Source organism: Cynoglossus semilaevis, chromosome 10, assembly GCF_000523025.1.
Source record: "Cynoglossus semilaevis isolate Cse_v1.0 chromosome 10, Cse_v1.0, whole genome shotgun sequence".
Lineage (NCBI taxonomy): Eukaryota > Metazoa > Chordata > Actinopteri > Pleuronectiformes > Cynoglossidae > Cynoglossus > Cynoglossus semilaevis.
The window spans coordinates 16,741,649-16,756,434 of NC_024316.1; the positions used below are offsets into that span (position 1 = coordinate 16,741,649).

Genomic DNA, 14,786 nt, shown 5'->3' on the forward strand with positions numbered 1-14,786 from the left:
CCTCTAGTCGGCTTGAAAAATAATCCTGTGGGCTGAACGCTGTGGTGAAAGTGAAAGGCCTGAGGGTCAACTGTAGTCAGCGGTCACAGTGATCACACTCACCAGGTCTGTGAATGGGATAGTAGTCGAATCCCAGCTTCCTGAAGGTCAGCTGCATCGCACCCTGCAAGCCCACAGGGGGGGGCTCATCTAAGAGACATCATGATATCACAACTGTTTAGTCCGAGGCCTCGTATAACTGTCATATGAAGAAGCGTTTCAGAAGGAAATCTCAATTTGGAGTTAAATACTGAAAAATGAAGACTTGTTATTTCTGCTACAAACCTTCATCCATTGAAGAGCTGTCGTTGCACACATGTAAGTCCAAGCGGGAGATGAAGGTGTGGTAAGAAGACTCCTTGACATCGTAGTGGTCAAAGTACTGACTCATGTTGCCGGAATTGCCAGGAGAAGCAGGTGGAGGCTCCGTCCACAGACTGGGGAGGCCGGGGGATGGAGGAGCGGTCTGAGGGAATGGAACCGAGGGTCATTTTTACAACATATTCAAGGGTCATTTTCAGGGGCAGGTTTAAAACCACTGCTGTCCCAGGAGGGCTGCCTCGACACTGGTGAACACACTTTTTCTGTAAAGTCATTTCCAGGTCAACATTAAGCTTTTCCGCACCTTTCTAATGGACCAAAATAAAACAATCTGCTGTCGTAAACTTGATGTTTTGCTTTAAAAGAAAGTGAAGAAAGTTGTTGACGGACTTATTTTCCATTAAATATTGAAAGTGTCTTTTTTTTTTTGCCCCTAATTTGTTCCAACAAATTATTGATGAGTCGGCAGAAGGCCGTACCTGCAGAGACTCCGCGGCCATGCTCTTCCTCTGCTGGGCCGACTTCTCCATGGCCTCACTGAGTGATTTGGCGTAATGAATGATGGCCTTGAGCTGGGAGTCCGTCAGAACCCACAGCAGGTCGTCCAAAATGAAGAGCAGCTTGGACGCCAAGACATTACAGTCCTTTATCTAAACATGAAAGTAAAGTGTCACCGAGTGAACATTGTACATCGGTCTCCATTAATATTTCTGACGGTGAAAGGTTAAAACATACTCTGCGTTTGAGTGCGATGCGGATGCGTCCCTGGTTGGTGATGAGACGTAGCGGCGTGCTGCTGAGGTCCTGGTCGTCACTTTCAATGGCATCAGCCTCAATTCGCAGACTCTGCCAGTTAATTTCCTTAAATGTCAAAACCTGATGTGGAAAAAAAATATAATAACATCATATAAATAATAACAAACAAAACAAACGGTTCCTGTTACAAAATCAACTCAAACATTTCACCTCTCCTCTCTTTGGGTCAGTGACGCGGGTGTAGCGGAGGTCACTGTGCTGCCATTTGGGGTTCAGGCTGTTGCCCTGTAGCTGCCAGAGCTCAAAAGAGGCGTGAAAGGCCCGAGCCTGCACTTTGATAATGATGGAGTTGATCCTGACCGACATGCCCTCCACCACCTTCTCTGCAAAACCGTACTCACTGTGGAAACACAACACGGACGTGAGCGGAGGAAGTGTCAACAGGACCCCCAAAAAGTCATTTGAACTCAGTCTTCATTCAGTCTCACCTCTGTCCTGCTGTTATAGCTATAGGTGAGGGGCCGTTGGGGGGACGAGGCTCCTCACACGTCCTCATCTCTACTTCCACCTTGTCCAAGAACTGTAAGAAGGCCATATTTTATATCAGCACACCACCGAACAGAACAAACAGAGAAGTAGCCTAATATTTACTGACGATTGCGTTACAAAACACACAACTGTCGGTGCCGTTAAACTGCGTGACACGGCTAAGGTCACGCTAAAGTTAGGGTCAGTTTATCTAGGTGTGGGAAGTTAAGTGTCAAAGACATCTGTGTGGACAGAGAAATAAGTTGTTCTTTTTTTTTACCAAGCAGATGGGGCTGGTTTTCAACTTCGTCCATTGTATCTGACAAGAGAAGACAGACAAGGTCAAAACACGGTCTCTCACCGACAGTGTCACAGTATGACAGGCTGCCACAGTGTGGAGCACAGACACAAACCAAGAACTTTCATGCTTAATATAAACACTCACGTCTCTATGATTAGATTTGAATCGATTATTATTTTAAATATAGTCAACATTTGGATCTGCTATTTTTTACAATCCTTTCAGCATATCTTAAGATTTTGCATTATTAACCAGATATGGCGAAAAATGCATTTTGTGGCATCATATTATTTAAATCCTACAGTCTAAGACGGGGTGGTCAAACATACGGCCTGTGGGCCAAAACTGGTTCGGTGGTTACTATGATTAGGCTGTTGAAATTTAACACATTTAAATACATGGACGACAACATACATATACACACATGAACACACAAATATATATACTTATACATGTATACATATATTTACACATATACATACGTATATTTATATATAGATATGTCAGATGACATAATAAATTAAATATAAATGTAATATATATATATATATATAAATAAAATTTTCTTTTAACAACAATCACATTATTTTGACATTGTAGGTACAGTGTTACAGTGATGCGTTGGGAGAAAACACACAGCAGCCACTTCTACAGCTCATTGTACATCGGTCGGTTTATCTCTTTGCCTCTGGCCCTTTTTGTCCCTGTGAATCACAGCTTGCCTCCCTTCATTATCAACAACCAGTTCTGTTTTGGAAGTCTGTGTCATCACTAGTGTCGTTAGAAAAGATTGTTCTTTGAGATGAGTCAAACAGACTCTCCAGAGGAACAGACACTAAATAGACAGATCAGCACAATGTTTTTCTTGGTAGGGTCAAACAGCAGCTTAAAGAACCAGACTTGTCTAACCAGTTGTACAGAGGTGTTTCTTCATAACTTACCCTGATAGCAGCTTTATTGCAGTAGACCCGCGTGACAGCCAGCCAGGTAGGCAGGTCGAGCATGTTCTGCAGAACTTCTTCATCGAGCTCTAGGTTGGACAACTGCCCCTCCCCCTTTAGTGTGCTCAGATTGATTTTGTCTGGTGACAGATTCTTGGTGAACCTGGGAAGAGGGAGAAATTAAAATGACAGTTGAAGTCAGTCTATGAAAGGTTGACCAGTCTGAACCAACACGACCTATCAGCAAACCGTATTTTTAACAAAATCATTTTGGAACAGCAGATTAAAAACTGGCCTTCAAAACATTTTTTTAATCTAATATTAATCGATCTAAGTACAGTGATAAGAACGGTTTAATAGTCTTACAAATCCTCATGCTTTTTAAGTGCAAGAACTAAAACACGAAAAAACAAACAAACAATTAATCTTCTTAAACACCGGACACTTAGTTCAACTAACATTTATTTATAAAGCACTTTAAAAACAACACTGTGAATGGGAAAATGGGAAATATTGAAAAATGTCAATAAAAATAACAACAGGTTCACATTTTAGAAATACCAAACTCCTCTGTACGCCTGTAAACTAAACTGTTGCATTTTTAGGTTTTGAAGTACACATTCACAACATTAGTACGGAGCACGAGTTTAAACAGATAAGAATGTTTTTAAGGGTTTTTTTTTTTCATGCTCACAATTAGGACACTGTGAAATGAATAGTACCAGAGGCTAATAAAAAAAAAAACGTGACCTACTGCACTAATGAGTTTAGGTGCCTGGCTGACCAGGATCTGCCCAGTGCTCTATCTGGTGCAAATAAGACTTTAATTATTTAGTGGTGAAACAGAAGATGGAGCAAACGACAGGACGGTCGTTAAAAAGTCTCTGATTTAGACCTTTGTCCAAGAACGACCTTTCACCACATAAGTTACCATCGAGAAGTGCTTACCACAGTGTTCTCTTGACACAGCTTCAAAACTCCACTGAACTATATTTAAAACACTGTAATTCCTAACAACAGAAAGCAGAGGTTTTCTCTGAAATAAATAAAATAACAAATCAGTGAATTTTTCCACTGTGGCAGATTTAAAAAGACAACAGAGGTTTTCTCTGAAATAATAAATAAAATAACAAATCAGTGAATGTTTCCACTGTGGCAGATTTAAAAAGACATTTAAAATTTAATTAATTTGACCTGCTGAGACCCCCTTGAAAAACTCTGTGCTCTCCAAGGGGGGACCAGCCCCCACTTTGGGAACCACTGCCATAGGTTATTGCAAATGCAAAAAATAAATGGAAAAAAAATCTGTGACTCAAAAAAGGCATTTTTAAAAATATAAATGGAAAAAAAAACTGACTCAAAAAAGGCATTTTTAAAAATAAACCTAAGAAAAAAAAGAAAACAAATACATTTAAAAAAAAAATACATTCCTACATTTACTTTTCACAAGGCAGTTCTAAAACCTCTCCTTTTTTGCATCCGAACATATTTTTATTTTTCAGATTATAGATAGAAGGTGTTTTTATGGCCCAGAGAATTTATGGTAGCTTTCACAAGAAAACATCAAAGCAGTATGTCATACAGAAACAGATATAACAGTGTGATTAACCCTGGTCTGTTTCTCAAAGATGTGTGCTGCGTTCACTGACCTTGTCAGACCGACGTGTCAGACCCTCTAAAAGCTACGTGTAAATCGGTGCAACTTCATGAAATTGCCAAATACCAGCGGTCCTACACTTGCTGTGACACACGGACGTTTAAAGCATCATATGCAGCTGATGGCTAACCGGCTAACACAGAGGCAAAATGTCCCTTACCTTGACAAATGCTTGAGAATTTGCTTTTTAATGATCCCGGCCATATTCTCTAGTGTTCGTGTCTGGCTGAGCCCCTTAAAATTAACAAATACTAGCTTGAAGGCACCTCAATTTTGCACATAGTGTTAGCTGTGTGCATTTCGTTAGCTGCTGCTGTCAGTGCACGGAGCAGAACGGGCTGCTGGGCTAACTGTTCCAATTGTGCGGAACCGCCATGGTACCCTCCTACAAACGTGCGCGCGCCCACGCACGCGTATGTTTTTTTTTATACGTATACAGTATTTTTGTTAAGTATTCCCTATTTTAACTGGCCAGGTAAAAAAGTCTAAATCGGACTCTACATCTTTAGATCTACAAATAAACCTTTAAGAATTTAGTATGGCATAACAAAATGTCCCCACAGTGAAGGATTAAAAGTAGACCAATGCAGGTCCTAAAATTCTCGTAAAAAAAAGAAAAAGTACCCGCTCAAAATAAAGAGTAACGGCACAATGCTGTCACCTACTGGTTGCATATAGAAAAACGAGTGGGTGCAAAGAGCATTGCAGTTTAACATACACGATTTTAAATTAAAGAGAAAAATACACAAGTATTTAACTTTTATGACACTGTTTTAACTATCAACTAGATTTATTAAAACTTGCTGTACATAAAGGGATTTCTTAAATATGGCATCTGATTAAGCCAGTGTCGGGAATCTCAGGAAGGAAGGGTAAAATATTGGACTTTTCGCTGTTACTCGACACAATACCAGGCAATTTCCCGTCAACATTTTGCACTACTGACAGAAACTATATTCAAAATACATAAAGTGTCCATGTTTCACACATTAGGGTTATGCTTACGTATAAATGGAGCTCAAGGGTGGCAGCGAAATCATGCGTCCAACATTGGTTACACTGTTTTTGTAAACAAAAATGTATGAAAGTTGACAGGTGAACTTTTTCTTATCTTTGAGTCGATACATTTATTGTGACATTAGTGTTGGTTTAAAAATGTTTTTGCTTGAAATTCGACTTTATTGATTTTTAAAAATAAGGAAGATATCATATTTGTGGCCCACATAAAACCTAAGCAGATTTAAACCACGTCAGATCGACAACATTAAGTGCTAAAGTAAAATGTTGTTGCCTAATATTGATCCCTTTACTCTTCCAATCCAATCATCTAAGTAAACATGTGTGACAGCTGCTGTTGTTGGTGTCAGTGAATCAATAATGGTATCTTGTCTTTTTTTAATGTTCCCTATGTGTTTCTAAAAAATATATATATATAAGTGACAATAAAAAAGCTTTTTCCGATGGTGATTGTGACATTAAATTATCTCAGGAAAATATAATCCTCCCCCTAAACCCCCATGTAACACTAGAGGGACCCTCAGTACCACAAGTAGCACATGTAGACTAGTTTGAGAACCATTGCAATAGATTACGAGAAATGGAATTAGAATCAATACAAGGAATTTGCTTTGTTGTTTTGATGTAGGACAAAAACATACAGTATAGAAGTTACAAATAATTGGAACACGGTATATAAAAGACATAGAAAAACAAGATTACAGTTAAAACGGAAAAAGGTAGACACAAAAAAACCCACAAAGTAGTATTGAAAAGTAGACAATTTGTATCGGTAAGTAAATAATTAAAACATTAATAATACAAAAATTATCAAATTACAATAGTAATTTTCTTAACATTTTAATTTATTTGGAATCAAAATTAGTTTCCAATCTAGTAGTAGTAAACGTATACATTGTAAAAACAACACCGTTGTTTGTTCTTCTGCGCTCACGGGCTGATGGCCATTCGACTGTCAGTAACAGTCCAGCGGATGTGGTAGAGGTCACGGATGTCTCTGCTCCTGCAGTTCCTCAGGTACAAGTCGCAGCAGAGGGAATCATGTGACATGCGCACTCGGCCCTGTTGTTGAGTTTGTTATGACAAGTCGAGGCCTCGGACTAAATTAGACGTGAACCCCCACCCCCGTATCGGTACGGGAGAATCCGTGATGGAAAGCATGGACTTGGACCTGGACCTGGACCAGGAGCTCATGCAGAAATTCAGCTGCATGGGTACGACGGACAAAGATATCCTAATATCGGAATTCCAGAGGCTTCTCGGGTTTCAGTTAAACCCCGCAGGATGCGCCTTCTTTCTGGACATGACCAACTGGTGAGCTCGGGGACTCGTCTTGGCCTGCTGGGTGGTTTATATTAGCTGATAGAAATGGTCCATTAGCTAGCTTACCGATTGTGTTGTGGGTTTTAAGAATGAATTATCTAGAGAAGAGAAATCAATCGACTCCAAATGTTGACCTTATTTGTCATTTTTACGCTACTATGTGAGTAAACATGGAGGCGTTCACGGCAAAGACGTAGTACGTAATCAGCTGAGTCAGTGTGTTTCCGACTTTTGACTTCCAGTGACCGTTAGCAACTTAGCTTGGTGGCATTCGTACGATCAACAGTCGCTAAAAGCACATTTTAATATAAACACATTCGCCTCTTTAGACGTTATTACTGAGTTTATTTTTCATATTATATTTTGTGGTTTCTCCGTGCGCTAAACATGAGTTATAAACATGAACGGAAATGTTTTGTGGTTTCTCGCTGCGCTAAACATGAGTTATAAACATGAAGCTAGGTGGTCACTAACGTTACACCAGGATTGTTACGTCACCGAACCAAAGTTAAACTACATAGACTGTGGACAGCAGTCACTAATGTTGTCCACGGACAAAATGTCTTTCTCTACTTTACCACAGCTACATTACTACAGCTGTTTATTACGCAATAACAGACACGTAATATCACCCGGTGCAGTCTGTAGTTGTGCTACGACTGGAGCGTCTTAGCATTTATATCTATGATCTATGATGAAAATATGATTTATTTGTATCTGCTGACGAGAGCAGATGCCTTTTTATATAAAAGTATACTACAAAAGTACACAGTAGATACTGTTGAAGAGGTATCTGAAACAGTTTAGAGATGAGAAAATCCAAACATTGGGCAACATTTATGACGTGGATCAGAATAAATGTAGAAATACTGTATACAAGATTATGAAACTGTGGCGATCCTTAGTCACATTTAAGCCCTGAAAGATGACCAGTTTTATCAGTAATATTAATAAACATGTTTTTGAATAGTTCATTTGCTTGAATGCTAGTTTCAGAACTTCTTATATTGAACATTTTGTAAAAGTCCTACAGCTGTTCCTTCAGCTTTGTAAATGTAGTTCCTTTTGAGATGAAAACAAAAGATAAAACCCGACAACTCTTAAGTGATCAGATTAACCTCTATTTAAAAGATTTGGTCTTCATGTTTTCATCAGTGCATAATATACTCGAATAAAAGTTATTATGCTGCATTACAGTCGTTCAACTGAACAATTTCACACCATGTCTTTCATCATGTGTTGTTTACTTACACAGACTAAGGTACGGGTTTACAGTCCTACAGTTTTCCCTCATGTATTTTGACTGTAAAAGTCAAGTGTCTCTATGTGCAGAGCCACGTGTTGTAAAATCACATGATTGTACAGCACCCCCTGCAGTAGACGTTCTAAAAATAAAAACTGCAGTTTTGTGTTTTTTTTACTTTAGTAAAAATCCCTTCAATTACTGCAGTGCTACAAGGACTACTACTGCTGCTAACGGTATGAAACAGTACTAAACCACTTTACACATTGTTTTTTTTTTTCAGAATCATCCACACAGTTTACACACTTATGTAAAACAATAAGGATTCTTGGACTTTGTGCCTTGAGATTACATTATTGTTCACGGTCAAAACACTAAACTGTGATTTTCTCTGTAACTATAAATACAACTTACTTTGGGCTTTAAATCAAAAACTTAATTAATTTAATTGATGACCCATACCTCTATTAAAAAAAGTGGACAGTGATACACTGATATTATTTGTTAGTGGTTCTCAATCTGTGGTAAACATATCACTGTTGGTACTAGAGGTGTAGTGGGAAGCAGTTATACTTGCTCAATAAGTAGGTTATAATATGTTGGTTATACTAGTAAGGTATTCATTTTTTTTTTACAACACTTCACTGTTGTAAACATCAAGAACCTCTGCTGTAGAGTCTTTTCATTCACTATAAAAGACAGCTACCAGGAGACAAATGTGTTTCACTAACCAGCTGACCTCGTCTGTTGTCCCAGGAATTTACAGGCAGCCATCGGAGCCTACTATGATTTTGAGAGCCCTAACATCAACGCACCGTGCATGTCGTTTGTCAAGGACGTGACAATCGGCGAGGGCGAGTCCGTTCCACCCGACACACCTTTTACAAAGACCTGGAGAATACAGAACACAGGTAAGTGCCAGGTTTAATGACTTGAACACGCATTTAGAGTCATTTAGAGTACGAGTCAGGCCTAATGGAGCGTTGCTGTTTATGTGACTCAGGCGCAGAGTCGTGGCCTCCAGGGGTTTGCCTGAAGTATGTGGGAGGCGATCAGTTTGGCCATGTAAACCTGGTGATGGTGAGGTCTTTGGACCCTCAGGAAATGGCTGACGTTAGCGTGCAGATGCAGAGCCCCGTGTCTCCTGGCATGTACCAGGGCCAGTGGAGGATGTGCACAGCGACAGGACTTTACTACGGAGGTGAGGACAGCAACAGATAGATTCATTTCCCTAACCAAAAATATGTAGTAAATAAATAAATAGAAATGAAGAAAGAATAATATTGGTGTTATTTTCATCTGTATTTTTCAATAATATAAAGTAAACAAAGTATACTGTATTACAAGATAATAGCCAGTCTCATTAGACGACATCATTTGTGAAGATGAAGCACCGGATCTGTCCGTTCTCATTTGCTGCAGTACCACAGATTCAACAGCTATTCATTTTAGTGATTTATGTCATCCTACAAACTCAACACTTATAATGACATGAACCAGGACTCCACTAAGGCTCAGAGAGACAAATCACACTCAGCCTCAATATTTAATTAGGATGATAATCCTAGTAGTAATTCTTCACTTAACACCATCAGCCACTCCATCTCTGAGGTTTTGGTTCGTCTGATCTTCGATGTAACACTTTGCGTTGTTAAAGATATTTTAAAATGAAATGATTACCCAGAGGATGCTATCTCAGACTAAGGATGGTAGTGCAAACCATCTAGTGCACTAGTGCAAACATGACACAAGATCAGGGTGATTTTATCTGTAGAACACTTAAATTAAATCTTTGTTCAGCGTTCATTTGAGCTAAATCTTTTTAGCATGAAAAACAACAAGACATTAGCTGTGGTTAATGGATTTGTCCTGAATAAATGCTGCCTTTGCAGGACACTGTGTGTAAAGGTTTTTATAACCTAACACTGGGGCTGTCAAATGATTAAAAGTTTTAATCTGATTAATCACATTGTAGCTGTGGAGTAGAGATTGAAAAATTGAGATCTCTTAATTAATTACAATCTATCATAATAATTAATAACAACAATCATGATTAATCAAGAGAAATGTATTCATAATTATGACAATCTTTTCTATATATAACTGTAAAAGTAAGACAAATAACTGCAGGTAGATGCCTGTGTGTGTGTATTAGGTCAAAGCCAATTATTGTATATAGTGTTGTTATTATTATTATTGTTCATTCAGCCCAGGCGTTAAAATGCATCCACATTTTTCATCTGATTACTTTCAGAAGTGATTTAACAGGTGTGTGTGTTAAATTCCACTCACTTTATTTCTCTCGGCAGATGTGATCTGGGTGATCCTAAGTGTGGAGGTCGGGGGCCTCCTGGGGGTGACACAGCAGCTTTCCTCTTTCAAAGCTGAGTTCAACACAGAGCCTCATCGCAGCCTGGAAAGAAACTACAACCCGTTTGCTTCTCCGGAGAAGAACAAGTGCCCAAACAGTAACAACAACAGCCTCCACGACGACAGTGGTCACATGGTCGATGCAGAACACTGGCAGGGAAGCCCGGACCAGCAACAGCAAGATCAGAATGGACTTTCACACAACTCTGTGGACATAGTAGCAAACAGTCTTCAAAGCAATCTATCGCTAGTATCTTGTAACCAGGTAAGACAGTACGACCAGGATCAGAGCTCGTAGGTTTGAGTCGGAGCAGTGGTGTCTTCTCATTTTCTTTGAAATGTCATTATTTACATTTAAGGAGCAAAAATGTCCTTTCTCATTCTGCGTGACAAACTGCCCCCCCCGATGTACCCTGCCGGCCCCCCTCAGACACATGCGTCCCACACCACCAAACCACTGCTCCTCGGTTTATTTTCCACATGTAGACATGCCTGAGATTTGTTACGTCATCAGCTGTGAGACAGATGCTCTGTAAACTGTGGTAATTCACATACAGTGCGTGTCATTACCCCCCCACCCACCACCCCTTTATTTTTTCCTCATTTTACATAAGTGTCCTGGCCCAGTGACACAATGTTTTTAAAAACATTTGTTCACTCATGTACATTATCACTTTCTATGCTTTATCCGCTATTTTCCTCTAAATGGAATCCCTTGTGAGTTTTTTACGAGTTGCTCATAATGTACCAACCAGAATTTTAGCTTCACATACAACATTAGCTGATAACCAAGATAATTGCTCCTCCCACCCTCTAAACCCCCTACTGTTATCTTCAGATCCATGTGACGAATGTGGATGAGTAATGATGTGATATTTGGCTCCAAGTAAGGCTTTTATATATGGACGCCTCAGCTAATCTAAGACAAACAGTAGCTGTCGCTCTTTTGCATTATTGCTACTTACTTACTTTAGGGCAGAAAGGGTATGAATAAGATGCTTAAGCCTGAACAGATGCAGCCGTGTCACCATGTCCTTCTCTTGCAGGGTATGCAGGAGTCCTATCCTTTTGGGCACTCGTAGATTATTGGACTTTTCACACAGTAGAGCAGCACCGAAGCATACCACTGGGGTCAGTCACATCCTACAGAGAGAGAGCGAGAGAGAGCGAGGGTGAGAGAGAGAGAGAGAGAAGCTGCTGAAGAGCATGGAGATCCAGAAATACTTTATGCAAATTCCAGCTACTTCCTTTAAAACCAGAGGCCATCGCTCCCAACGTGCAGCTCGACTAACATCACACCCACTGTATGCACGTGTGAATGCTAAGTTAAAAATGAGTGCTATGGGTCTTTTGAGTGATTTTTTTTCTCTTCTTTTTATCGATTTTTTTTTTTTAGTTGTCGGAGTGCATATGAAAAAAAATGATGACAGGAGAGTATATTTGTGGATATATTTAGTGTATATGTGTGTGTGCATCGTGCAAACTGAGAGACCGAATCTGGAGGAAAAGCCATTTTGTTTGCCAACTGATTCTCTCTGAATTTTTAATTTATCGATGGGTATTTAAACCTGATGACATGACTATCTCTGCAACTGGCCATCAGATATCAGAATTGTTTAGGAAACAAGGAAACAAAGTTTGTTTTTTTTTTTTTAACCAAGGCCTGTTTATAATTGGACTGAAATGCTGTGGTGATGTACCGGTGGTTTTAGATGCACATGCACTGGCCTTCCAGTGGGGGGAGTCAGCTATTACACTTGATAAAAAAAAAATCTGTGGTTGGACTATAGACATTTATTTTAAATGTAGTTTGGTATGAAGCGCAATCTCTTTATTTAGTAAATGGAGAATACACAACTCCAAAATATCATGAAAACATCAGCAGTGTACCCGTTACTCGTAATAATGCAGTATTATACAGTAGATTATTATACAGATGCTCATATAATATTCACTAATTCCTCACTGAAAATCGCACTCTAAAAAAACAAAGAGAAAATAACATTATGCAAGCCATAATAACTGTAGTAAAGACCCAACTTCAAATGTGACATTATTTTTACTCTGAATTAAAAAAATGAAACCGTTTATAACGTTAATATGAATGTATATGAAAAGTCACATAGAGGATCAAGTTTTATATATATATGTATATGCATATATATGTATGTATAAACATATATGTTGTATAGGCATATCTGTGTATATATGTGTATATATATGCATATACATATATACACTTATATGTAAATTTAATATATATGGATTCATACACAATGATCTGAAGATCATGAATGTATAATCTCATATACATACATACAGTATATCTGTATATGTGTTTATATATATTTACATATGTCTATACATACATATATATATACATACATACATATATATGCATACATACACACACACCAATGTCATAACAGGTGGTTTTGTCAAGTGTCATACGTGTTCTGCCCCTTCCTGTCTTTTAGATTAATTTTATATGTTCCTCATCAATACTTAATATTAATGTAGTTTTTTTTCCCCCTAAGAAAATATATGATATTTGCTCTCAGTAATGCAACCCTCACAGTTTTTTTTCCCCTAAGAAAATATATATTTGCTCTCAGTAATGCAACCCTCAGCAGGTAGACTTGAAACACGTCATAATGTTTATGTCTGGGTCTTCAGTAGAAGTGTGTTAGACCACCGTGTCAGGTTAATACTCCTTTCCCTGAGGTGCTAACTGTTAAGTGCAGGGGTCACAGAGCCGTGACCGCACCACAGTAACAGCCGACTCTGTAGAACCCGTGCGATGGCCCTGGGCCGTTGTTGTCGTCACATCACGATTTCATTTCTATTTCAGAATATATTTGATCTGTTACTGTCTGGAAGTGTCCGTCAGAACTATCAGAAGCGCCGAGTGTGCTTTGCTGTTTGTGTAAAGTCTTTCAGAGTTCCTTCAGGACAGACTGCAGAATGAATCAGTTGGCATTAAACTATTGATACAGCACATTTATGCAAGTGAGGACGTGCAAACAGTCGAACAAATGAAAGTTTGTTTCCCTTATGGATGTTTGATGAATGTTTGTATGATTAAATTATCACTTCAATCAATACCCAGACTTTGTGTCATGTTTGTGAAGCTTTACTTCTAACTCAAATAGGAAATAAGAAAACGTGAAAATGGCTTACATTAGACAGAAAGAATTAAAAGTTTTATATTCTTTTTTTTCTTTTCATTTACACTACTCTGCATGTTTATATTTTGAAAAACACTTCCTTTCACTCCATAAAAATTACTGTGTAATAATGACAGAACAGGTAGTGCATAATATAATAATTATATTTACATTATATATTATAAATAATTAAATTATATATGATGGGCGTTAAAATGTTTTATGCATAACCTCCCCTCACACGTGCTGCCTCAAACTAGTGCGTTGCAATACGGCAGCACAGACCTATGTTGTTTTTCAATGGTAGTGGTTCTCAAAATAAGGGCGGTCTACCCCCAGAAGGCACAGAGCTATTGTAGAATAGAAATTAATTTCTGCTGTAGTCGTGTTTGAGCAGGTGAACAAGTTCATAATTCTGTAATAATTGTCATCAGGGCCGATTCTGTAATATGGCCCATGTGGGCGGGACCATGAGGAGCAGGTCTTTGAAGATTTCACCACAACTGCTAAAACATCAGTGTGTCGTTTAAGCTAATATTGACTTTCTCTCCCTCCATCTCATTCCCTCTCTTTAACTCGTCTTCCCACTTCACGTACCAGTTTTTCAACTTCTCCAAAACACCTCCAGGACGTGTTCTCCATATGGATGGGCCAGTGATGACTCACCCCTGTTCAACACGCATCACTCACCCATATGATACTGTCACTCACTTATGTCTTTGGATAATAGGACAGTGGATCAAATTTGATGGCACTGAGGCGTTTAACGTACACAGTAGATACTTGGGGGAAAAAAAAAAAACCTCGGCCAAAAAGTAGCTTCTCCACAGGCTGTTTAGAGTCTGTTGAGTCTCATCGCCTTTGTTGACCTAAGGAACTATTTGTGAACATGGCCCCGGGTCATTATTTAGTAGGCGCTCACTAGCTGGAAAAGACACACCCTTTTTTCTTTTTCAAAACAGGTACTGTATGTCACGAAGGCATCACGTCCCTTCTCCTGCTTCGGCTACAAGTCAAACAAATGTGTCAGAGCGGTTGACAGTGAGCTGAAGCTCAAGCTCCAGAATTCTGAGTAGGAGGCAGGAAAACTAGACATCCTCACTGAGTAGGAGGCAGAAAAACT

At 39.0% G+C, this 14,786-nt stretch overlaps 2 protein-coding genes across 2 annotated transcripts in view; one reads left to right on the forward strand and one right to left on the reverse strand.

Annotated features, from left to right (window-relative positions):
- The window catches only part of bltp3a (bridge-like lipid transfer protein family member 3A), a 14,918-nt gene extending 9,496 nt beyond the window's left edge, over positions 1-5,422 (reverse strand). Inside the window, exons 1-9 of the mRNA XM_017035705.2 lie at positions 4,704-5,422; positions 2,887-3,049; positions 1,925-1,963; positions 1,605-1,696; positions 1,327-1,516; positions 1,096-1,236; positions 840-1,010; positions 325-505; positions 103-189 (exon numbers count right to left, since the gene is read on the reverse strand). Of these exons, the coding sequence (XP_016891194.1) occupies positions 103-189; positions 325-505; positions 840-1,010; positions 1,096-1,236; positions 1,327-1,516; positions 1,605-1,696; positions 1,925-1,963; positions 2,887-3,049; positions 4,704-4,747 (1,108 nt within the window). The 5' untranslated portion in view covers positions 4,748-5,422. The remainder of the gene's footprint in view (positions 1-102; positions 190-324; positions 506-839; positions 1,011-1,095; positions 1,237-1,326; positions 1,517-1,604; positions 1,697-1,924; positions 1,964-2,886; positions 3,050-4,703) is intronic.
- Positions 5,423-6,477: 1,055 nt separating this feature from the next.
- On the forward strand, positions 6,478-12,484 carry LOC103385310 (uncharacterized protein C6orf106 homolog). The gene is made up of 5 exons (XM_025059550.1): positions 6,478-6,874; positions 8,883-9,037; positions 9,130-9,327; positions 10,436-10,761; positions 11,543-12,484. The coding sequence occupies exons 1-5, from the start codon at positions 6,711-6,713 to the stop codon at positions 11,576-11,578; spliced, it is 879 nt and encodes a 292-aa protein (XP_024915318.1). The 5' UTR covers positions 6,478-6,710; the 3' UTR covers positions 11,579-12,484.
- Positions 12,485-14,786: the final 2,302 nt, after the last annotated feature.